This window comes from Toxotes jaculatrix, chromosome 5 (assembly GCF_017976425.1).
Source record: "Toxotes jaculatrix isolate fToxJac2 chromosome 5, fToxJac2.pri, whole genome shotgun sequence".
In the NCBI taxonomy this organism is placed as follows: domain Eukaryota; kingdom Metazoa; phylum Chordata; class Actinopteri; family Toxotidae; genus Toxotes; species Toxotes jaculatrix.
This window is the reverse complement of record NC_054398.1, coordinates 23050828-23075781: the sequence shown is the minus strand read 5'-3', so window position 1 is coordinate 23075781 and position 24954 is coordinate 23050828. Positions and strand designations below refer to the sequence as shown.

The 24954-nt window shown below is 39.9% G+C and overlaps 2 protein-coding genes across 3 annotated transcripts in view; one reads left to right on the top strand and one right to left on the bottom strand.

Moving 5' to 3' along the window:
• Positions 1-224: 224 nt before the first annotated feature.
• Positions 225-7839, bottom strand: LOC121182000 (dynein intermediate chain 4, axonemal-like). Its single transcript, XM_041038259.1, has 16 exons — positions 7811-7839; positions 7549-7720; positions 6879-7062; positions 5157-5313; positions 4803-4942; positions 4298-4450; positions 3896-4081; positions 3627-3781; positions 3228-3314; positions 2897-3051; positions 2544-2704; positions 2031-2149; positions 1727-1825; positions 1272-1498; positions 990-1143; positions 225-694 (listed from the first exon to the last, which is right to left on the bottom strand). The coding sequence occupies exons 1-16, from the start codon at positions 7837-7839 to the stop codon at positions 644-646; spliced, it is 2229 nt and encodes a 742-aa protein (XP_040894193.1). The 3' UTR covers positions 225-643.
• A 1070-nt stretch (positions 7840-8909) lies between these two features.
• The window catches only part of LOC121181801 (AP-3 complex subunit beta-2), a 33884-nt gene continuing 17839 nt past the window's right edge, over positions 8910-24954 (top strand). For both annotated transcript variants that reach the window (XM_041037951.1, XM_041037950.1), the window contains exons 1-7: positions 8910-9022; positions 21715-21790; positions 22190-22264; positions 22594-22689; positions 22863-23023; positions 23514-23580; positions 23975-24157. In XM_041037951.1, coding sequence (XP_040893885.1) covers positions 8910-9022; positions 21715-21790; positions 22190-22264; positions 22594-22689; positions 22863-23023; positions 23514-23580; positions 23975-24157 — 771 coding nt within the window. The remainder of the gene's footprint in view (positions 9023-21714; positions 21791-22189; positions 22265-22593; positions 22690-22862; positions 23024-23513; positions 23581-23974; positions 24158-24954) is intronic.

The following is a 24954-nucleotide window of genomic DNA, read 5'->3' as shown; positions in this document are numbered from 1 at the left end:
AGCCTAAACAACCCTGGCAGAAAATCAATACTTAATACGAACATTTTATAGATTTACCTTTTTAATGTATCATGCAAAAATTTCTCACTGAAGAAGCATAAAACTGTTTTTCAGCTTAAAACTGAACACTAAAAGTGTGACTTTTTGCCAGTAGGGGTCTCCCTAGGCCTTGAAAACAGGTTCCATAAGTGTAGCCACTTCACTACTCGATAAAGTCTGCAGGTCTCAGGTGAATTTTTGAATGCACCTTTTTTTTAATTTCATACAAGTACTATGCAGATTTGATCACTTTCACAATTTCATCGCTTAAACCTTAAATTTCAGGAGTCAGGCAAGTTGCACTACATTTTTTAAATGTACTGTCAAATTCCCAGTCTGTAATAGACTGTGTTTGTCCTTGTCGTTTTGTTAATAAAGACATGCTACACTTCATGGTACACTGAATAAAATATTATAAAATAATATTCCATGCTTTTCAACATTTTTCTTCAATTTCCAAAAACTGGTAACAATTAAATTAACTTGAGAGATTTAACCACAAACCTGAAGTGGCTCTGAAAGTATTACAAGTATAGTGTTTGTGGTTTAAATGGCAACCACATGGCAAAATGGATTTAAACTTTTACATAACAGTTTTTGAACTCTACAGGTTCCTGGAAACTACACGGTGAATGATGTCTTCCAAACTGTCCACCTGTAAGACAGAGTGAGGAGAGACAGTTTGACCTTTGTACAGAGCCACCGCAAAATCTAATTACTTACAAAATCTGTAACTGCAAGACCAACCTGGACAAATGTCCCACAGCCTGTCTATAACTACTTGTTTGCTTTACTGTAAATGACCCAGTAAGCTCAGCAAATCTATTTTATACAAATACATAGACACATAAATAAATTAATAATAAGTAGAATAAATAAATAAATGAATAGATGTATGTGCTTTTGTATTTTAAGTGTTGGGAATATCACACAGGCTGACTCAGTTTTACCTGCTTGCCTTCTCCCACGCTGAGGTTCCTGAGCTGGTAGACAGTCACTTGTCCATCACTGTCTCCTACCAAGACACAATTTGTCCCTGAGGCAAACAGCAGGGCCGTCATCTTCACACCAGGTGCAGCGTGGTGCACAATGGTTGGTTGAAGGCTAAAAGAAGATGTTTGTGTTTGACACAAGATTATTTCTGGCTCATGCCTCAAATCAGAGAAAAGCAGAAAATGACATGAAAGGAGACAGAGCTTGAAACAGACACATTTTCTTTCAGACTAACTCACATGTTTGTATTCAGGTCCCAGATCTCCACCTGTCGGCCACTGATGGCTGCGAACACTGTGGACCAGACTGGGGACCACCTGACGGAGAGCACAGCCCTCTGGGTGGACGTGAAGCTCAGCACCGGGGAAAAGCAGTCCTGCTTCCACAGCTGGATGGTCCAGTCAGAGGAGCAGCTCAGGAACACATCAGGATTGAATGGAGACCATTCAAGGTGGTTCACAGGGCACTGAGAGAGATCAACATGTGATATGGATTGAAAATACATTTTTTTACAGTAACAAATCAGATGGTAGTAAAAGAGTAACAGTGTCACTGAAGCCAACACTCAGTATTGCAGGCTGGTATGGTGACAAAGTATGAGGCATTTCGGTCTCATGGATCAAAGTTAGTTTGCTGTCACATTGCTCCTGTTGGAAAAAACAGACACCATGTGTTTTTATCCAGAAAGACTTACAAAGTGTTTTTTGTAAGTATCCAGAAAATGCTGTCTGTTGGAAGAGGAGCACTTGTGGATGAAGCCCTCCCATGTGCCAGCCAGATAGATACTGGAATCCTGCAGGATCAGGACATGTAGGCAAGTTTGAAGTCAGAGTGAAAGAAGAAACACACAACCTGAAAAACAGCCTTAAACTGGCCCTATGAACACTGACAGACTGGATGAAGAAACAGCTTCACAACCATGTGAAAAATTTCTCGCCTGAAGACTAGGCTCAGCAGAAAACATCCTCGGATGTATTCAGCGTCTGTGGCCAACTTACTGTTGGATGGAAGTCAACACAAAGACCAGGCGTCACTTTGGAAGGAACATTACGTGTCATCTTCTTGTTACTTTGAGACTCCGTCCTGTTTTTTTTAATCTCCTTTAGCAACATCAAGTCTAAGAACACATGTTTTTAGAGAAGATACAAATGTTATGATTATGATTATTGTGTTTCAGCACTATAATACAGTGTTAAGGGTTGAATGCATTCTCACAGTGAATCTTGTCTATATTAATTGTTAAAAACATCAGTAAATGAAGTGATATTTTGTCTTGCCAACAATAAAAAATAATTTGTTTAAATTCAGTGGACAGGCTACAATATAGAGTCAGGTTTAATGATAGAACTGATCCCATTGTTGGTTTCCTGCCGTTTAAACTTTGTCAGTAGGCACCAGTGTCACTGTTTACTTCTGAATCTTCTACATTAACTCTTAAAAAGCTTTTATCATCATATGTGTAAAACTGTAACTGCACTGTTGAAACCACTGCCTGTTGCAGACTACAGTACCTATACAGTCCAGACCGTTGCTGCCGAGGACCCACTTTGTGATCCTGCCATCTGCCGACACAGCGACGAGGGCTTCTACCCTCTCCTCCCCTGATAATCTCATCTCCTGTTTGATCCAGGTGACCTGCCACACTGGATGCAGGTGCTTTCTGAAACACTCACTACAAAACAAAAATATTAGGAAAGATAACAGACTCGGGGTTTGTGGTAACTTTTTTCCCACTGTGTGATGTGAGAGTTTGTCTCCACATTCCACACACACACACACACACACACACACACACACACACTCTCACTCACTCACTCACTCACTCACTCACTCACTCACTCACTCACTCACTCACTCACCTCACCTGCTGCTGCCGATACATGCCATGCTGTCCTGACTCTGGACATTGTAGAGGGCTACAGTACCATCAAGCATCCCCACAGCCAGCTGGCTCGGGTTGTTGGCAGAGAAATCCAGGGCTGTGACACAACTATGACAGTGGAAGACGCGCTCCGGCCACTGAACGGGACACATTTAGAACTGCTGTCATGACCCAAAGAACTAAACTTGTAAATTAATGGCATCTATATAATGCTTATGTCCAAGGCACTTTGCAGTTTTTTCATTCACACACATTCACATACACCAATGGCAGTGAACTACCAGTGAGACTATGCAAAATTGTATAGATATACCAGTGGGTTTTTGAGGGACCAGCAGCAGATCAGTCCTGGTTTCTGGCAACTGGAGTTGCAGTCACCATAGCCCACTGCCAGGATATCCTTACCGAGAGTCCAGAGCACAAACAGAGAGGTTTAAGTCAAGTGTGAGACATCTGACCTGTACAAGAAGAATTCATTCAACTTTTTAAACAAGGATTAGCAATAGTGGAAAACAAATATTTGCTCACTGTAATTCTAAACAATACCAAAAGTACAGTATGAAAGTAAGTAAAATGTAAGCTTATCAAGACTGGAATCACACTCCAGCTTTGACTATGAATAATGACTATGAATAAAAAAACAGCACAAAATAACAACACGACACAGCGGCAGGTTTGGGTGTTTTGGTCTTTGGTTTTTGGCCTATGTTACCGAGTTCATCTTGTTCCAGGCCATGCTGGTAATGTTCCATCTTCTGGTGAGCTCGCAAGTGAAAGCCCAGAGACGTTCAAGCGCTGGAGTTGGACAGCTTGTCTCATCATCCTCCCTCTGGTCCTCAGACCCAGGCTTCACCGTGCTGTCAGGGTCTTCCATAATCAACATTATCACACTGTATACACTGTTTATTCAAACACGCTTCTGCAGGCTGGTGAACCTGCACCAACAAGGTCACTGAGAAAGCAGTGATAACCTGAGTTTACCTTCTAGTATTGGCAACTGCCTATAAGCTGCCAGTTTGGGTTGAAAGACGTTTGCCATGAGGTTCCTCATCATCACTAACAAGCTGTGCTGGAATGACTCTGACTGTATGATCTGCTGTGGATCGGGCTCAACATTTAAACTGGTGCCACTTATTTCCATCTCTGACAGTGAACTCATGATACTGCCTGAGGAAATTAAATACGACAAAATGATACAAGCCTGTTAATAAACAGCAAAAATGTTGAATCTGTCAGAATATATAGAGGATCTAATGTAAGGAGCGACTGGCGGAGTACAGACACTTGTTTATTAATTCGTAGACCCCTCCAGTCCCCATGCACTTGCTGGGATCAGGGACTAAATATTAATGTTAGAACCAGTGTTCTTTCAGGTGCTGCTACCTGTGCCGAGTGTGCTGGTGCTGGTGCTGCTCTTTTCACCATTATTCTCTTGAACTTTGCTGACACTCTCTGGATAGTCAACCATCTTTCTTTCCATGGTTTCATTTTGGTTGTGGAAAGAGTCGTAGATGTCCCAGACAGTAGCAGTTGTTCCTGTGGACATGATCATTAATAAATCTGCACCAAAGTATTGGTTCTATCAAAACCTTAATAGACTGTGATGCAACAGTTTTAGGTTGGAAAGCCAACTGCAGAGATTCTATTCACTAAATCATTACAATGATATATCAGCTAGAAATTGTTTACTGCTGTCTTTAGAGACTTAAGCTTGCACTTAAAATAAATGATATCTGTTTGAACCAGCACCTTTCTGCCATGTTCATATATGTTTCATTAATAAAGACTGAATCACTGAGGTTTCATTGTCAGCCACTATTCCTATTATTGAATCTGAAAAAGTAATACTAACAAAAACAGTACACAAAGAGGAAAATTAAGGCCCAACCTTCATCCACCATGAGAATCTTGTCACATTGGACCTCTTTGTTTTTAGGTGCTCCAACGAATGTTTGCATTGATCGCACCGTATACTTATCATTGCCCAATCTGTTCTTGCAAAGCTCAGCATATTGAATGTTTCCCTTTCTGTAGGAAAAAAAGATGAAAATGTCAACAACCTGTTACTAGCAAAGAAGAGCACAACACATCACTGGCTAGCATGTTTGCACAGAACATAAACTGACATTCATCTTTACTCATACTGTAGACATAAATACATTCAGTAGCACTTCCTATAACTGTTATGCATTTCAGATCTTGCCTGATATTTAAGAAACAGTCAACCGAGCCATTTACTCACTTAATTGCTTCTGCATCATCATCATCCTCTGAGACAAAGGTGCTGGGTATGTCCAGCAGTGAAATGGTATCTGTCTCAGTGAGGCAAATGTGTATTAGCTCATCCAACATCTCCTCTGTTACGTGTTGTTTCACAACGGCTCTTTTCCCTGGCAACTCTGGCAGGGAACAAAAAACAAAAAATAATATATAAATACAGAATATGCATGTATACAATACCACAAAAGACTATCTGCAACAAAAATGTAATTTTATCTTAATAAGATGCTGTACATTTAACTGTATTCTCCTGCATTTAACAAATAAAAAAATAATATATTGCCAATGATTTATCATACCATACATATAAAAGATACATTTTACACAATGGAGGATATCATAATGACAGGGAGGAAACTGCTGATAATAATAAACATAATGAAAATAGGTTTTTTTAAAAAATGAAAATTAACTGCACGGAGCTGGGGGTATGTCCAGTTCAGGAAGGCAATCCTCAATTTCCTTAATCAGTGACGATTTGTTTGACAGGATGGATGGTTGGCTGCTACCCATAGCTGAAAGAGAGCTGAAAGACAATGTCATTACTGAGTCAGGGTCAGAAATTCGTGGCTAACAATGCCATGCATCATAAAAGAAAATTACATACAAACATACAAACAAAATATAACATTATATATATTTCTATAATTGTGATTGACACTTCTATGGTTATTATTTTCTCCAAGCCATCACCATATACACAAGACTTCAAAGTAATTGATTTGCTCATATATAATAGAGCTAGTGGTAAGGTCAAATGTTGTTTTACATTAAGACTACTGACGTTAGTCTTAATGACTGTGAGGCTTTATATATCAAAAACTTCCACTGACACTTCAATCTAACCATCTGATTTCCAGATGTTTAGAACTGCCCCCCACAAATCAAGAGGGTTAACGCGAGGAACCTTATTGACATTATTGATGATTTTGCATCAAGGAAGGCCAGAAAGGTCAGGTTTTAGTTTTAGTTTTTGTTTGCTGCTCTTAGTGCAATAGTGCTATAATTAGACTTCCTTTAGTGTGTTTTCATTTGTGTGATGAAGGATTTGTGCTATTCAGAATATTTATTCTATATTTTATTTGTGTATTATTCTTTTATTTTTTATTATTATAAAGTAATTGTAATAATACAATTGTATTGCATGCAGACATACTTGTTTTTCGTGTGCATGAAGCATCATGGCATCTGTTGGCATTTTTTGCTTTGATGCACAAGCATCCTGTTGGCTGATATGAAACTATAACAATAAAGCCCATGCATATACAAGAGAACGGCTTTGCACCAGAGGGTTCATTTCTGATAACTTTAATTTCTAAATTGTTTTGGCAATGTTGGAGCTGTAGATTGTTATAATATAAATATTGTTATAATAAAATGTGGCTGTTCGTGGGTTAGGGGGTGCTCGGAGGAGGTCTCATCCAGAGAGTAATTCAATGTAGAACAGCCAATGGGATTGCTACTACAAGAAAAAGTTCTCACATTTACTTTTACTTCTTTAAGTGTATTCATATTGACAGAGTACAATAAGAAGTGTACGTTTAGGTGTGTGAATGATCAATAATCAGTATTATTGGCAGTAATGAAGGGCCCCAAAATCAAATTTTGCTTTGGGCCCCATGGAGGCTTGGGTAGGCCCTGAAACCAGCTGTTTGATCATCTAAGCAGTCAGTGTGTACTGTACTGAATGTTACCACCTGGTACCTGGAAGAGTGCAAACTGGCACATGAAAAGGATTTTAAATGGTCTGATCCTGAACTGGGAAAGATTTCATTCAGAGTGAATCTGCCTGGTTTGGGCTGCATGTCTCCTGGGTCTGCGTGATCCAGGCGCAGAGGAGTGACGTCATTGCCATCTTCGTCCAACACCTGCAAAGAGCAACAGCCAGGATTGGTTGAACATTTATGATTGGACAGATATAAAGGAATTCATTTTCCAAAAAAAATGTGTTTTCTGTTACAATAGAAATACAATACATTAATTCTTTGTGTTTTGTGGTTAATGTCATATACTTAGTGGGTAAGTTTCACATACACAGAGCAAATATCCTATCTCCCCATACAAAGACTTTTGATAGAATTTAGCTTGTACATAAATTCACCAGACAAACAAAAAACAGACATACATACATACAATTTTAAATAATTGTTTGACAAGTTCCCTGAACTACTGTGACTTAACCTGTACTCAGATACAAGTAAAACAAGTATTATCAGCAAAATATACTCACGTATTAAAAGTATTTGCAGGTGGTTGATGCATGCTGATGCATGATTCTGTATTTGTTAATAACACCACCTCTAACTACTCTACACTTTGAGAATATTTCTTGTCTCTTTAGGTTACATACATACCCGGAGTTCTCTTCTGGGAATTTTATCGCTTCTGTTGGTTTCTTTAAATTTGCTTTTGCTGCCACCGACCAAGTTTTTTCGGCCATGAGAGCCTGTAAAGCTCCATTTGTGTCTCCCACTTCGACCGACTTCATGAATTCCTGATCCTGAATTATTAATTGCTTGAGAAGATCTAGGAGAAAACGAAACAACATAGTGGTAATGTGTTTCACCTGAGCTAATAATGCTGACAAAATCACTTGCACAGAATCTGTGAACTTACGAATTAAGCTTCAGACTAGATTTCCTCATTTTTTCTGCATGGCTACACATTTTTTTTTCTTAGCAAACTTTGCGTAAATATCGCTTTCTAAAAATAGAATATCCTAAGAGCTCAAAGCTACCGTTGCTCCAAGTTGCCATGGCAACGCGACGACCCTGGCGCCCTGTCAGTTACTCTCAAAAATGTGCTTTGGTCATTGTTGCTTTTCATGGATGTTGGACCTTCACTGTACAAGATGATGCTTCAGAGGGAATTCAGACCTCCTCACTTTTTGCACGCTTTTTTGTGCTGTAGATTTAATTTGAAATGGATAATATCACCATTTGTTGAAACAAAAAAATTAGCAAATTTATTAAAAAGCCAAAACTGAAATTCCCCATTTACAAAAGTATTCAGACTCTTTGCTATTGACCTCCAAACTGTGTAAACTCTCAACAGCTGTTGTTAACTGAGTGCTACTGTAGGCTATGTCAAATCATTAACACGTTTGATAAAATGTGACTTTAAAATATTTAAAACTAGAGGATGGTGAACCCTTCATAGTGGATATCCTATTTCAGATTAGACTTATTTCAAACATATTTGTGATTAATCACATTATGTGAACAGAAATTAGGAGTAAATCTGGGGCTTTGGGGCAGCCGGTAATGTAACCTTGAAGTGGACTGTTGCTGGTGTTTAAATAGGAAGGAAAATTGTGGGTGCTCATCTTATTATTTGTGGACTTTTTAAATGGCTGGTTAGGTGAACCACACAACATGTTCTCACATTACCTGAAAACCTTGATGAAAAACAGATCGCGCTTTGTAGATGTGGAAACGCAGAGGTGAAGCGATATCATGGACGTCTGATAAACATGTGCCAAATACTTCCGGGTTTAAGGACTACGAGCTGAGGAAAAAAAAAAAAAAATCACGTGACCGTATTGGCATAATCCCTACCCCCTCCTCTAGCAACGCATCATCCCCCTCTGCACCGAGCATCCCAGGGATAGAGGCTGTGTGTCTGTGCGCCTTTAAGAGCCGTATATCCCGCTGCTTTCCGCACTAAATCTCCATCTCTGCTCCGTGAGGGCGAGAAATCACAGAAAGCCACGGCAATGTCCGCCAGCTCCGCTTTCAACGACGAGAAGGGGGGCTCGTCCAGTGTCGGGGAGCCTGAATATGGTCACGACCCGGCGAGCGGGGGGATTTTCTCCTCCGACTACAAAAGGTACGGAGCCACCTGCCTCGGTGCTGCCTGACGCCGTTTTTATTTGTCATATTATCTGTGTATGGGGGTTGGTGGTGGTGATGGTGGTGTACCGGGGCAGTTTATGGCGGGGGAGGTGCAGCTTCCTGTCTGTTAAGGTGCATAGGAAGAGTATTCGCTGCCAGTGGATGGAGAACAGCAGACTGAAGTTTGTTTATGATCAGGCCCGTGATCGAAAGCGGTCGTGAATCTCTCACCCGTGATTTGAGCTCGTAGTGTCAAATAACGGTCCGGTGCTGGAGGTGAACGGCAATATGTGTGCTGCGGTTGAAGCACAGAGGTGGTGGTGTTTACATTGGCAGCATTTATGCTGTGTTCGTGAGGTGAGGATGTGAAAGGCCTGTCAGGGGGGATCCCAGGCCTCAGCTCCGGCTTTTCAGCACCACCCCTGCTGGACAGCGCGCAGAGCGGCAGCAGCTCCGCGCGAGCGCGGCGCACACACCTGGACCCGGCGCACGCATATACCTGAGACAGGCTTCGGTATCTGTCGTTGGTGAAAAATTAACAAGTGAGACTACAAGTTCAGTAACGGTTAAAAATAAGAGTGGGAATGGATGAGTTGCTTTTCTCTCATTCAGTTTGTTTGTCTCGAGCTTTTCCTTGGTCTCATTCAGGATTCCAATTGTGTCCTTTTAATGTTTGTTGCATACAGCACAGTGGCTACACAAACACAACAACAATAACAACAATGATAACAATAATAATCTGCAACTAACCGTTATTCTCAGTATTGATTCATCTGCTGGATATTTTGTTGATTCATTGATTTATTGTTTGGTCTTTAAAATGTGACCCAAGTTTCCAGAGCAAAAACTTACTTCTTTTTTGAGGTTGGTACTGATATTGGTATGTGGGAGTTTACAAAATCCAATGATGATATATTGGCTAATGCAGATCCATTTGATTTGTAAACAAGATATTTACTGAGCGGGACATTTATACATGATATGTAACCATGCAAACGAGTGGCATAGTAAATATCAGACTGAAATAAATGTATAGTGCCATCAAACAGGCATCCTGTTCATTCTATCTCCCCATACGTAGACTGAAAGATTTATTGATTTCTGAGGACATGAGTGCAATTTACATTTTGATGTGTGAGTTTTTAAAGCAACACAAGGCAGCTAACGGTCCACAGAGGAGCTGAAATCATCAGTGCCCTAACTGCAGGTGTATTGGCTGAAAACTAATAAATTATTCATCCGGACCAGAGGAATAGTCCCAAATGTCAAACAGACTGCTTTGAAAGATTTCTCATTTTGGAGGGAAACTCCTCAGTCAGTCAGTACGGTAAAGTCAGGCATCTTGCACGGGAACAGTTTGTTCTTCCAGGTTTCTTTTTACACACAGGAGGATTGTCCTTGGTCTGACCAAAGGACAGGACAGGACAGGAGCTCAGTATTAATACAGCAGCTTTCTCAGAGAGCAAAGCCAATGAAGCTCTTTCTAACAAGTCATCAGGTACAAGTCATACATTTTACACTAAGTTTGGCTCATCATATTGGTACATAACATTACGTAAACTGAATTACATGTCAGACGTCACATGTTTACCATGCAAACATCCCATTTAAAAATGTATTTGTTACACTGGAGCCACACTGAAAAACCTGGGACTCTGTGTCCATGTTACAAAGTATAGTCTGGACACATGCACACAGTCCTGAGGGGAGGTGTAATCAAAGAAAATAAGTGAAAACACTGGTGGGTGTGTATGATCTTTAAAAACTGATGCTGATAAAATAAATGTTGAATGTAACTGGATATATCTGTGCTGACTAATACAAATTTATTCATATGACTCATCAGTGCCAATATATAATCAGTTATACTGTATGCCTTTAGATGTGTCACACTACATACTCATATTTCTAAATATATCTACAAAGAGATAATGTTTTTGATATATATTACTTTTGTATCACAATAATATAGAGCTGCAACAATTAAGTGATGAGTAAATTAATCTACAATTATTACGATAATCTTTTAGGTCACTTTTCACATCAAAAATGCAAAACCTGCTTTCCTTGGTCTGACATACTGCTAACAGTGAACTGAACATGCTTGGGTTTTGGACTGTGGATCAGAGAAAAGAAGACGTCACCTGTGTCCTATGACATTTTTCACTGTTGTTGCTCTTCGCTGATTATTTTTAATGATCCCCTTAGATAAAATCTGTCAACGTGCTCGTTTCACAAACATTTTTTCCTTAGCAGACTTTAAATTTGGCGATTGTTTCAGATGAGTGGCGTCTTGCTTTGTTAAGTTGTAGGTAAGTTGTAGGTATTTCACTTTGCAGCAGCTTTGTGCAACAGCTGGTTTTACGCCTGTTCTGAGTGCATGTATGTCAGTTTGGTAACACATGTAATGGCTTTGCATCACTGCTTATTGCCTTCACTGTTGCTCCACTGTTGAAACTGGTAATGAACCTGTGCAGAATATGTGGGTCAGGCAGCAGCATCACTGGCTCTTTTAACAAGCCTCACTCATAAACACCCCTGCTTCACCATAACTCACCAGCAGATGGAGCTCCTTGTTTATAAATGGCTGTGAACTGAGACCTTTAGAGGTTTTGCCTTGAGGATGTTTGGCAAACATTAGTCATTAGTTTTAAACCACTGCTTTTATTAATTGTTTGATGCGTAGGCTGGCTGTCGCTGTTACACAAATCTGTGTTTGCAGAAGTTGATGTCTGTCCTCGGTGAAGGCAGTTTAACAAGTTTGTCTGTAAACACGAGGGTGAAAGTGCTGACTTGACATTCACTGTCGTCTCCTTGGAAACACGGCAGGTGTGAAACGTTTCTTCAGTCCTCAAACCATGTCAGACTCTCTGTGTTATTCAGCATGAAATGAATATTGTAAATTTGAACTGTTTCACAGCCTGGTGCTGAGATTTCAGGACCAGAAAATCTCCATTTGAAGCTTGTACGATTTTGTTGTGAGTCACTTTGTCCTCAGGCCATAAAATCAAATGTCAAATGTAGTATCATTTTGTATTTTACGTGTTGACTGTTTCACTTCTCAGCTGATGTTTCTGTTGGATCTTTGGGTTTTTCTTTTTTTGGTTTGTATTGGTTTGGGAACTTGTGTTGTTCTTTAATTGTGACTTTTAAATTTCTGGCAGTTACATCTTACCTTAAGCCATGTCAGTCACATCTATGTTGTTTTTGTTTTGTTTTTTTGTCCTCCCAAATGACTGATAAAATTTAGAAATTGCTGTTTTAAAAGGAATAACTGCTTTCATGATGAAAAAAACCACAAGCTTATTTTAGCAGGAAGTGGTTAAATAGCTAGTGTGGCTCTGTTCAGAGGTAACAGAATCCATCTATCAGCACCTCTAAAGCTGATTAATTAACACGCTCCATCTTGTTTGTTTAATTGGCACAAAAACTAAAGTGTTAAAATGACAAGCTGTGGTTTTGCAGGGTGTTACTGTTTCACCCTGTTTCCAGTGAACCACCTGCTGGCTGTAACCTTATATTTAGTGTATAGATGTAAGAGTGGTATCAGTCTTCTCATCTCAGCTCTTGGCAAGAAAGCAAATGAATGTATGTCCCAAAAACTGTTCCTTTAAAAAAATAGACATGCAACAGAATTTTACAAACAATGCAGTCCAGCAGCGTTATGTGGTCTAAATCCTCTTTCTTTTACAGTCCCAGTAGGGGATGAATATGAATTATCCATCCACAGGACATACTAGAGTTTATTAATTCATGAAAGCCTTCATATATTTCTTTTGTGATTCCCTGTTACCATAAGCTACGTTCATTTGGAGAATATGTTATACCACTGCGCTGCACCGGAGATCAGACATAAAAGTTTTGACAAGAAAAGGAGAGAAAAAAAAATATTTTGAGTCATACTTGGCAGCAGCCGTCTTTTGTAGTCAGAATGATAAGAGATTAGCAGAACTGGATCTTCTCAGGATGTTTTAAATAACGACTGCGATGCTTTTCATTTTTGTGCTGTTGGATGGAGTCGATTGTTTTTTGAAAGAAGGAGATCAAAGATTGCAGTTTCTTATACCATCAGAAATACTTTCTGAAGCAGCTGCAGGAGGAAATGGTCTCTGTTTTCTGTGCAGCTTTACTTTAGTTTTTACAGCACGATAAAACACTGTCAGTGTTATTCACTGTGAATGCTGCAGCCCAGAGGTGTATTTCTTGGTGACATCACAGGTTAAAAATCATATTAGTCTTATACAAATGTCAACAAATCCTAACTGAGCTGCTGCAGATCACTGGAAGAGCATATGTGAATTGAGCTTCAAGGCAGTTATTTTGGTTTTAGCCAAACAGAAATGAGTGGGAGAGAGAAAGAGAGAGGGAGAGAGAGAAAGAGAGAGATGTCCTCATCACGACACTGCCAAGAAAGCTGAGTCATGTAAGACGAGGAGAAAAAAAAGGCACCACGCTGAATATTAAAAATGAATAAGACAGGACAATTTTTAAACATAATGAGCAAGAGGAGTGAGGAATATTTAAAAGCATCTGTCGGGTATCAGCAAAAGGTTTGTTGGCAGGGACTTCGGATGAAGGCAGACAAAGAAAGCTGTGACAGAGCGAGACTTAACATGAATGAAGGAAGCAGGATTTTCTACCACTTAATGTGAGGAGGTGGAGGGAGGATGACAAGCGTGAAGGGGGTCGGGGAGGGAGTGATAACGTGGCAAAAGATGGGAGCGGCTGTGTCATTGTTGGAGAGCTTAGATACGTATATGTGGACATACTGTGTACACACAGAGAGGCAGAGAAAGACTGGTGCAGCAACAGGAACCACATGAGCAGCGGGAGGAGTCGCGAGAGGAGAGGCTTCACGGCGAATAAAACTCCACGCCCCTCTCTGCCAAGCATCCATTTACTGAGAAGCTGATGTCTGCTGCTTCACTGGATACGTACAGACTCAGCAGTAACAGACGGAGAAGACCTACAGTGCTGTGGAGCTCCTGTGGATCTGGATTACAGCACCCAGGCAGCAAAGTATATCCACCTTGCCACCGTGGAGAAGTCTTTGAGCAGGCACTGGAGCGTTTCTGAAGAGGTTTGTCGCATCATTCTTGCCATGAATGTCCACATTGGATATCTTTAACCCCAGAGGGAAGGAGTATTTAACAACAAAATCTAACCGAAGCTGCTGTTTGCTGTGTGAAAACTGTCTGAGGAGGTTCTGGAGAATTTCACACACTGTTTAACCTCAAGGAGTTGCCCAAGAGAAGTGCAGCCTTTTCACTTTGCCTACCCACGATTCTTCAGTTTGCTCTCAAGCTTTTGGTTCAGACTAAGTTTCAAACATGACCACTATGCAAAAGCTGCTGCAGCTGCCAGTGAACGCGGTGAACATTGTGAAGACTGTGCAGAGTCAGGTCCAGGGCCAGGAGGAGGACAAGAGCCCAGTGTTGACCCCTGACAGCGGTCAGCAGGCCTGGTACAGCGCCCTGCAGCCTGATGAGCTGCGCCACCTCCGATCTGGAGGTACAGGTGGAGGCGGAGGAGGTAGTGGAGACCAGGAGGAACGAGCAGCACTGGAGGAAGGTGGAGGTGGCGGCGGCGGAAGCAGTTTCCAAAGTCAACCTTTGCGGTAGGATAATCCAGGAGAATCCAGAAGCAGCTCTTTCATTATACAGTTATAATAAAGGGCGTCTCGCTGATTCCTTTCCAGTGAAAATTGCAATGACTGCCACTGGATAACTGGATCATTTTGCCTCTCCAGGTTTCTAAAACTAATAAAATAATGTTCTTTAGTTGAACTACTTGCAACTCATAGATATGTGAAAGGATGGCGAGTAGACTGTTGTAAAGGGACACAGCCAAAAAGCTTGGGGACCACGGGTATAAAACCTTATTGTGCACAGATAAAAAGTGTATCGATTAAACTGTCAATTATTTAGTTGGTTAATCGACTAATTGTTTGGTCCATAAAATGTCAGAACATACTGACATCACAGAGCCCAAGTTCAAATTTTCAGGTCTTTTTCTGTCTAAAACCGAATGATATTGAGTTTTACAAAGAAACCAGATATAAGCAGAAAATCCTCTCTCTGGAGAAGCTGGAACCAGCTTTTTAGTTTGAAAAATGGGAGTTAATTGATTAGCATAATAGTTCAGATTTATTTTCTGTCAATCAACTAATCGTTTAAAAGACTAATTGGTTCAGCTCAGGTCTAAGAATAACATCAGCGAACATCATTCTTCAGATGAACTGCTCAGAAATCATAGACATAATCAACATGTGGTGCAATTAAGTGTCAAGAGCCAAAAAATGTGGGAAGCGCTGGAATAAAACCTCACAATGCCATGAAAAAGCTGTAGCCAAAAGGAAAAGCTAATAGACTCAACAGAGAAAAGTTGCCACTTTACCTGTTCATACAAATACTGTTTATGTGGATTTGTTATGATATATTAAAATCTTCTATCTATTTGTTGTTGCTGTTGTTGCATCAGGAACCAGACCTACAGCACGTTTGTCATGCAAAGGCTGTAGGAGCTGCAGTAGTCTTCAGTTAATTAGACTGCAAACCTTTAAAATGGACATCGAAAGTGGGGCTCTTCAAAAATAGATTTGCTTCAAGAGACATGTAATTGTACTTTTGGATTTTATTGGGTCACGCCGACAAACTGCAGTCGTTTCTTTTCATTTTACAGGATGAGAGCTTTCGCTAAAGTACAGTTCTGGTTGGTTTAAGGAGGCATATTTTAAATCTGTCACCATGGAGAAACAAGAAACTTTTAAAGTCTCTGCTGAAAGAGTCAGCTTATGTAAAACAGCCTCGCGAGCTGCTTAGAAATGCAGGCTGCAACTCTTCAATCTTTCACTCGCCTCTGATTCATGCAAATACACTTTCACATCGACTTCTTCTCATGTCATTTCAGCTGTGCAGGCAGTGTTCTGCTCTTGGTGAGAAAAATGACATTTTACCTGCAGTTTTATCATTGAACACTGGCCTACTTCTGTGGAGACTTTCTGGTTGGAGAGCACTGCTGATCTCTTGGCTTTGGTGCCAGGTAACCTGATCACCAGTGGAGACTGTTGTACCACGGTGGGTTAAATAATTCAGAGCTGTTTGTAAATTCAGCTGTTGTTCAGTTGGACGAGACAAAATCCAAAGAAATGAGAGAACCAGTGTTGGTGTTGAATTACTTTGGGCATGAGCGGTGAAGTGTAAACCCAGTCAGAGGGCTGTTTTTCCTCCAGGGGCTCCAGCTTTATTTCTAAAATAATTCACTGAGGTAGCATTTACAGATTGTAATAATGCATCGTGGTCGCACAGATAAACTGTGTGGTTCCGGGGGGCTGTCGTCTTTTTCCTGAGACTGCTTTGGAGTATTTTGTCTTTTGCTCCATTCATAACTTCTGGGTCTAAGCTCACTGTATAATGAGCCGAGTCATTGTATCTGTCAGGCTGATGTAGCTTATGCTTCAACAGATAAAATACTGACAAAGACAACTTTTAGAGTATAAACTGGGGCAATGGTGTCACACTTTTTTAGACAGTTATATGCTGCTACTACATCTGCTCCTGCTGCTCTTAATAATTCATGTATAACTTGTCTATGGTTGCAAATTGCTGATAATTTCACTTTGACAGACTGGCCACCACCACATCAAATGTAATCAATGTTTTCGGGTCTAGTTTTAATTAGTTTTCTAAAGGCTTGTTTGCCATCAAACAAACCACATGAATCCCTGTCTCTTTATTAATTAGTGAGGCCGATCAAGTTAATTAACACAAGCTGCGAAACAAATTAACCCTTTGGTAAATTTCTCTACCATCACATTTTTGCAGGTAAGAACATTGACAGTGCCTGGTAAACTTAGACGTTTGTACATCAGGTTGGTCTGTAAATCATGAATTAGTGTTGGGATTAGTGTTTCCTATCGTGTTTTTGTTTTGAGCATCCACAGAACAGCTGTGAGCTCTTTGCGTTGATCTATAGGTTTTACATGTGTGGGGAGAGAGAGTGAGAACACCCCTGGGAACAGGCAATGTCGTTTAGCAGCAGTATGGTTCAGTGAAGCTGCTGTCAATGTTGTTGTATGTATGCCTGTTGGTCCTGTTGGTCCAGACTGAAAAATCTCACCAATTATTGGATGGATTCTCCTGGAATGTACAGACGTTCATGGTCCCCAGAGGATGAATCCTAATGACTTTGGTGATTCCCTGACCTGTCCTGTCACCTGTAGTGCCTCCATGAGGTTGATATTTTGGTTGCAACTTACGTAGTCATTGTGTGGCATCATCATCATCTGCTAAACCCATGACTTTCCCAGGTCACTGACTATAATTTGTGTTTAATGCTCGTTAGTGAATATTATCTTTCTAACAACAAAACATTAGCATGGCAGCCTTGTCACTGTGTGCATGTTAGCATGCAGATGTTAGAATTTAGCTTTAAGTGCTGCCATTCAAAGGTATAAAAAAAAGATACACAACCAAATGACAAATTTGGTATATAATTCCAAGCTAAGTCACCCATAGCGGCTTTGTTAGGTGAGTTGGGCCCAACTTTTATTTCATGGTCTTGTCTTTTAAGTCCTGCAGTACAGGCTTAGAAGTTCTACATCAAAGGCAGAGGACGGAGGAGGTTTCAGGCTGCAGTAAAAGAGACTAGTTGAGAGAAATGCTCACATTTCTGGAGTCATGGCCAGAGGCTGCGACCCATCATCATGATTTCACAGGAAGAAATGAACCAGTGGGACCTTCATTTTCTGCTCAAAATCAGAATTAGCATTACTCATCCTCATGCCTGGGCTCCCAGTGCTGTGGGCAAGTTGTCTTTGCGTTTTCTCTGACTATATTTTTCAGTTTGTTTTGGGACACGGCCACATATTTGTAACCAAGAAACCAGCGTCAGTTCACTGCTCGCATCCAAAAATAATCCTTCACAAACAGCATTTTATAGATACTGTCAGGTTTAATTTGACACTCTTTGATGAATTTAGGTTTTGAAGTGTGTGACAGAGTGAACTATGTTATTCATGCAATGCAATTATTAACACTTTGATGGGGACGAAAGCAGAAATCCTTTTCAGCAGCCACACAAATGCTGGCATGCATGTACACAGACACATACACATACACACACACACACACACACACACACACACACACACACACACACACACACACACACACACACACACACACACACACACACGCACATTAAACTTGAGGCAGAGTCGTGATAAATCAGCTGTGTTCTGCATCAGCCACCTCCTTACAGACTGCAAGGCCTGTAATATATAGTATACCCTAACATCCCCTCACTCATACAGAGGAATGATGTAAAACCTCTGACCACAGCTGGATTAGATAGTTTGCTTTCTGTGTATTTTACTTATATGTATTATTCACTGCCTGTAAAACTACCATTTAAAGAGCTTTGCAAAGTGTATTTAAAATAAAAGTCAAAATTTCGTCAACATTTTTTTATTTTACTTATACAAATAAAAAATACTGCATCTAGATGTGTTTGTGTAATTAACTGATGAAAGTGCGGATATTTGAAAAATGACTTAAAGATAAATTTAGCCAAATTTCAAGAAAGTCACAGATTTATGGCCAGATAAATATGGCCATGATAAAAGTTTAGCTTATCAAAAATTGAATTCAACTTTTTTTCAGGCAGTAAAATATTTAATGCCCCACATATGGGTGAAATTTGAAGGAGGAGGGGCAAAAAAAAAGAAGGAATCTGTTCTTCTTTAGCCTATGATCAAACTTTCAACCACTGAAATTATTTTAATAGATTTTTAAATGCCCTGCTAATTAACAGAAAAACAGTGAACACAACATAACCCCTTTTGCAGAGGTAATAAGAGTTTTTCCAGTTGTGTAAGAGAACATCCAGTGCCTGATTTGCTATGAATCCACCATGTAACACATTATATAGCAGTGTGAGTGACAGGTTACAGTGCATCAGTCCTCTGTTCAGAGGAACCTACAGTCCCTGGAGTAGATCACAGTGTTTCCTCAGCTCGGCTCTGCGGGCCTTCAGTCCCTCATGGAAACACTGTCAGATCCAACAAAGACACTGCAGGAAGGCAGGAAATCACTTAACTTCATTTTATTGCATCCTTTGTTGCCTTGGAAACTGGCTAGGGGAAATGTGCAGCTCTGCAGCTATTTAGTCACCCCGCCCACCACCAGCCAAACCCCACCCTTCATACCGACAACTCCAAATGACAACAAGTCCCATCTAAAACTCTGTCTGCTGGTGGTTTGGTAGTTTAAAGTTTTGTTTATGAATAAAGGCTGACAAACTGACGCCAACACACACACACTCCTCATGTAAAGTACAGTATTTGTAGTAACTAGTGAGTCAGTGGTATCATCTTAACTGGACATAAAGACACACACACATTTTTATGTTACATCAGTTTGCTCTTAAGTTTAAGTTAAGTTTAAGTTTATACTTTATTAATCCCTCAAGCTGGGAAATTACTCTCTGCATTTTACCCACACCAAGTGAACGAAACACACACACAAGCACCTTGGGGCTTTCCTAGGAGGAGCCCGGGGAGCTGGGGTAGATCGGTGCCTTGCTCAGGGGCCGTGGTGCCCCTGAGCAAGGCACCGATCATGGGCACCACGGCCATGGTCGCTGATGCGGTGGGGCGCCTCTGCGAGCATCTTGAAATCAGAGCATCTTGTTCTGATTTGGTGGTTTTGTTGTTATTGTGATGGGTAATTTAACACCAGGCTAAGGGGTAGCAATAGAAGCCTGGCTAACTTGGCTAACACTGCCACGTTTACAGTGATGTAGATCCAAGCACATTGTCTCTGTAAAAGCTACATAAAACAAAAATTTATTTCATTCTTCTGCAACTTTCTGACAAGCTGACTTGACATGTCAACATTGTGTTCACCACTTCTTTCTGCTGCCCTCAAGTGGCCAAAAAAGAAAATCTGTTTTTGCAGATTTAAGCGGCTGATTGTCGATTTGATCTGTATGGGTTTGTTCCAAAAACTGAATGAAATCTCTATTTCACAATGTAAAAATCTAAAATGTATTACCTCCAGGTACCAGATATCAAAGGTTTATAATAGCAAATTCAAAGATTTTCATAACTGGAAAAGGATGAAGTAATTATTTTCTTCTGTTACCTAACAATAGGGAGCAGAAAAAAACAAGATCTGGCCTTTGTGAAAATGTCAGAGATCTGTATTTCAGCGTTCAGTTAGGCTGGTGTCTTTATCTTAGGAGCTGCAGCAGTGATCCTGTCTGCACTGATCTGTCGCCTCTGTCCAACTACTGTTTGCAGGGTCCTCCCGGCAGGTTTGGTTGGACCTGTCAGTTTTGTTTATGTAGGTTTGTGCTGCAGCAGGATGGAGATGCCAGCTTAGATCCACTCAGACAGGGATCCTGCTTCTCATCGCCTCTGACAGCGATGATAGATGAACATGTCTGGAGAATTACGTGTTAACTGTGTTTACCGTAGCCTGTATGCAGATGTAAAAGGCAGCTGTTATTGATAAAATGGGAAAACAACAAAAGCCAATGCTAAAGGGGATTTGTTCCTTGATTATGTAGAGATACAGCTCCAAGGCTGGTTTTTTGGTTCTCATGCAGTTGTGCTCCAAACAAGTCAAACTTTTCAATTGTTAAAAGTAAATCTGAACATAAGCATCTGTACAAGAATTTAGCCTAAATAAAATTGTCTAAAAGATGATCAGTATAATCAAGGAACACGTAAACAAGATGACCTTATTGACCAGACATATTTCTGCACATTTTGAGGTGCAATACGCAGCCCTGATCTTCACTGAGAAAAAGACTTTTTATGGGGTTTTAAACATCAGTTAAAAGTTTTTCTCCAAATCTCAACTGCAAACATAAAGCATCAGTGTTAATTACAGCACAATTAAAGTAAATAATGAGGAATTAGAGCTGCAACTAATTATTTCCATTGTTGATTAATCTTATTTTCTCGATTAGTCCGTTAACTGTTCGGCTTGCAAAATGTCAGAAAGTAGTGGAAAATGTCCATCACAGTTTCCTAAAGGCCGAGATGAGGTCTTCAGATTTCTTGTTTTTAGATATTTATTGATATTTAGTTTTAATGTCACAGAAGACAGAGAAAAGCAGGAGATCCTCACAATTAAAAACATGTAACAATGAAATGATTTTGCTTGAAAAATGACTTATGAGAATAGTTGCTGATTAATTTTCTGTCCATCAACTAATCATTTCAGCACAAGACTCTTTGTTTACATAATGGTTGGTTACCCAGTTAGTGAAATATTAAAGAAGTTATCTTGTATAATACTAATAGACCCTACAGAGTTTATATACAGATTCACTGGGCCACATCTTAAGCAAAACATTTCTGATGCTGAAATGTTGTTTTCCTCATTCCTGCTGAAATATAATCTCTGTGTGAGAAGCCAACATGTTCTAGGGATTATGTCACTTTCCAGTTACTCTGCTTTTATGAGATGCTGTTTCAAAGGTTTCCATATTTTTGCAAGCTGGATTTCCCACATCAAAAAGAAAAAATTCTGGGTCACACTTGCAGACTTTGATCAGTTTTGTGCACTGAATGGAAATTGTAAAACAATTAAATGTTGATCAGCGTTTTTTTTCCAGTTGCCTGTACTAAAATTTACCAAGCTGTGAGATGATTTTCAATGTTTTCTTTTCCCTTAGACATGACGACCTGAAGGAGATGCTGGACAGCAACAAGGACTCCTTGAAGCTGGAGGCAATGAAGCGAATCGTGGCTGTGAGTAGAAATTATGTTTTCTTTGGGATTTCATCATTTTGATGGTAAAGATTTGCAGATTATAATCCAACTAAAACTGTCGTGTAGTTAAGCCTGAAGCTTTAAGAGACTTAATATCTCACAGCTACGAGACAAAAGCACTTTTAGATGATATAACTACAGTGGTAAGAGACGCAAGCTGCACAGTCAGCTGTTAAATATTCATAATCTGTGATAGATTCCTGCTTCTGGAGCTCCACACCAATCTCTTCATTCATTATCACTGCAGGACAGAGAGGATGAAAAGCATGTAGAAGGGCTGAAATAGAATAGAAAAAAGTTGCACTTTCTCTTGCAAATGATTCAAATGTCACCTTGTGAAATCCTCATTTTGTTTTCTGGTGTGTGTTATCTCTGCAGATGATCGCCCGAGGTAAAAACGCATCAGATCTCTTCCCTGCTGTGGTGAAAAACGTGGCCTGTAAAAACATAGAGGTTTGTACTCGTAATGAGCCCTGTTTCATGTTGCCTCATGCAGTATTTGCTCTTTTCTTATGTTTGTGTGGTTTTATGGCCTAAAAAAAAGTTGCTTTTTCTATTAAGGCTTTTATGTTTTAGTTTTTGTTTGCTTGTAATTTCTGCATTATCTTATCACATTTTTGAAAATCCCTGTGGGGTTTGGGTTTATCTCACCTGGACAAAATTTTACATTTTCCTCTCCTCTTTTTATCACTTTGCCTTATCTCAGTGACAATAATTGAACTAATCTACATAATTTGGACTAAATCATTTTTTTATCTGGTTCTTTCTGCTCCTCCGTACAGGTGAAGAAGCTTGTTTATGTTTATTTAGTGCGTTATGCCGAGGAGCAGCAGGACCTTGCTCTGCTCTCCATCTCCACGTTTCAGCGAGGTTTGAAGGTGAAGCAGTTTTCACATGTGACATTTCCTTCAGATTTCCTTCTGACTTTACGTACTTTAAAACTTTAACAATAAAGATTTGTTTAATGTTCTTTTATTCACTTACAAACCATAACCATATCGACCATCATCCATAATATCCCTCATAAAATCTTGGCTTTTTGCTTTTGCAGGACCCAAACCAGCTGATCAGAGCCAGCGCCCTGAGAGTCCTCTCCAGCATCCGAGTCACGATCATTGTCCCCATAATGATGCTGGCCATCAAAGAAGCTGCTTCGGATATGTCTCCATACGTCAGAAAGACAGCTGCTCACGCAATTCCAAAACTCTACAGGTGACCCACATGGACATTTTTAGCTCACAGGCCCCAAACAAAATAGCCATGACTCACTGTTGTGGGTTTACTCACCGTGGTGACCTCAAACACTGATGTTTATTTTCCCCTTTCAGGTTATTTTGCTTACTGGACTTGCCTCCTAGCTGTTATAACAATGATTAAAAGCCTCATAAATACTGAATTTATGTTTTAGAAATATGTTTTTGAGAATTCATAATTCACTTTAGAGTTTTCCAGAAAGTCCTGGCCCCCTCTTTGAGAACCACTAGGCTAAGATCAAATGTTGCTATGACTTACTGCCAGTGTGAAATTACAGCCCTTTATGGCAGTGAAAGGTACATCCTTCAGAAATCCATCGCTGCTCTTGCAGTAAAATCCATTTGTTTTATACCCTTGAGTATGATTTTTAATCATATCTGATTGCTTTCACTTTCCCCAACATTTCTTCTTTCATGCATTTAAGAGATTTATCCCTCTCTGCTCTCAGTTTGGATCCAGAACAGAAGGACCAGTTGATTGAAGTCATAGAGAAACTGCTCGCTGACAAAACCACGGTGGGTTTTTGCACCAGTAACTTTGTTGATTCAGTTTTGGGGTTTTTTTCCACCGGAAATGCAAATAAAAGTTTGAAAAACCAGCTGCTGTGCACTGCACCAGATTGCATTCAGTGCCTCAGTTGTTTCATGTCTTATCATTTGTTTAACCAGTCTCACTCCTCATCTCTCAGTTTTTGCGTGAGCTTTTATAATTTCCAACCCGAAATATATCAAAAGCAGAAACAGGCTGTACATTTAAGTCACCATTTATAGGTTTCCTGTTCACTTTAGAATTAAAAAATAGTTGATAGTATTTTGTGAATCAGTAATCTACACAGATGGCATGCACCATCATCACATGAGGTATTAAAGAACATCATCACCTGTTGTGTGATTTTTACTTGTTGTGCAGTTGGTGGCAGGAAGCGTTGTCATGGCTTTTGAGGAGGTTTGTCCAGAGCGTATCGACCTGATCCACAAGAACTACAGGAAGCTGTGTAATCTCCTGATCGATGTGGAGGAGTGGGGGCAGGTCGTCATCATCAACATGCTGACCCGCTACGCCAGGACCCAGTTCCTCAACCCAAACATCAATGTCAGTAAGAAGCACATATGTTATGATTTTATTAATACTATACCAACACCTATTTTGCAAATCCATACTCACTATACTTTTCCTAGTGTGGTTTGACTTCATGTGTACTGTGTGTTGTTCATCAGCCACATCAGAGGAAAAATTTCATCACTTTGTGAGGGACAATAAAGTTTTTCTGGCTCTCAGTCTAAATAAGTACTAAACACATACACTGCTTACTGTATAGTACCATATATTGAATAAGTATACACAGATTCCTTGTTTCATTGATGCATGTTGCAGCGGTCCATGCAAACTAACAAAACTCACAAGTATATTTACTCATTGCTGCGTTGTTGTGTGTTGCCATCAACAACCAATTAGCATAGGAATAGGATTTTCGGGGATTACTGTGTAAGAAAAGTGTATAGGTGCATCTTTTTTTGCAACGTAACAGCTGTTATTTTGCTGGATTAATTATGTTCTTCCAGCTCTGCCATTGTGACTGTGCAGAGGTACAAATTGAAATCATCCTCTCATTATTTTCCTCTTTCTCCGTTGCCAACATTGTGTTCTTTTCTCGGTATTTATCAGTTTTTCAGACCCACCTGTCGACTTATTCTCTTATGAGCAACTAGCAGCAAATTGAGCCCTTTTTCATATCGTGTTGAACATTGTTATTGTGGTAATTTCCAATACATGCAGTGACAAAGTGGTACAAATATTTTGTACTACAAATTTTGTCAGGAGGTCTAATGATTGTTGTTGTTTATTTATTCAAGAGCAAATTACCATCTGGTGACTTGTGGTGACTTTTT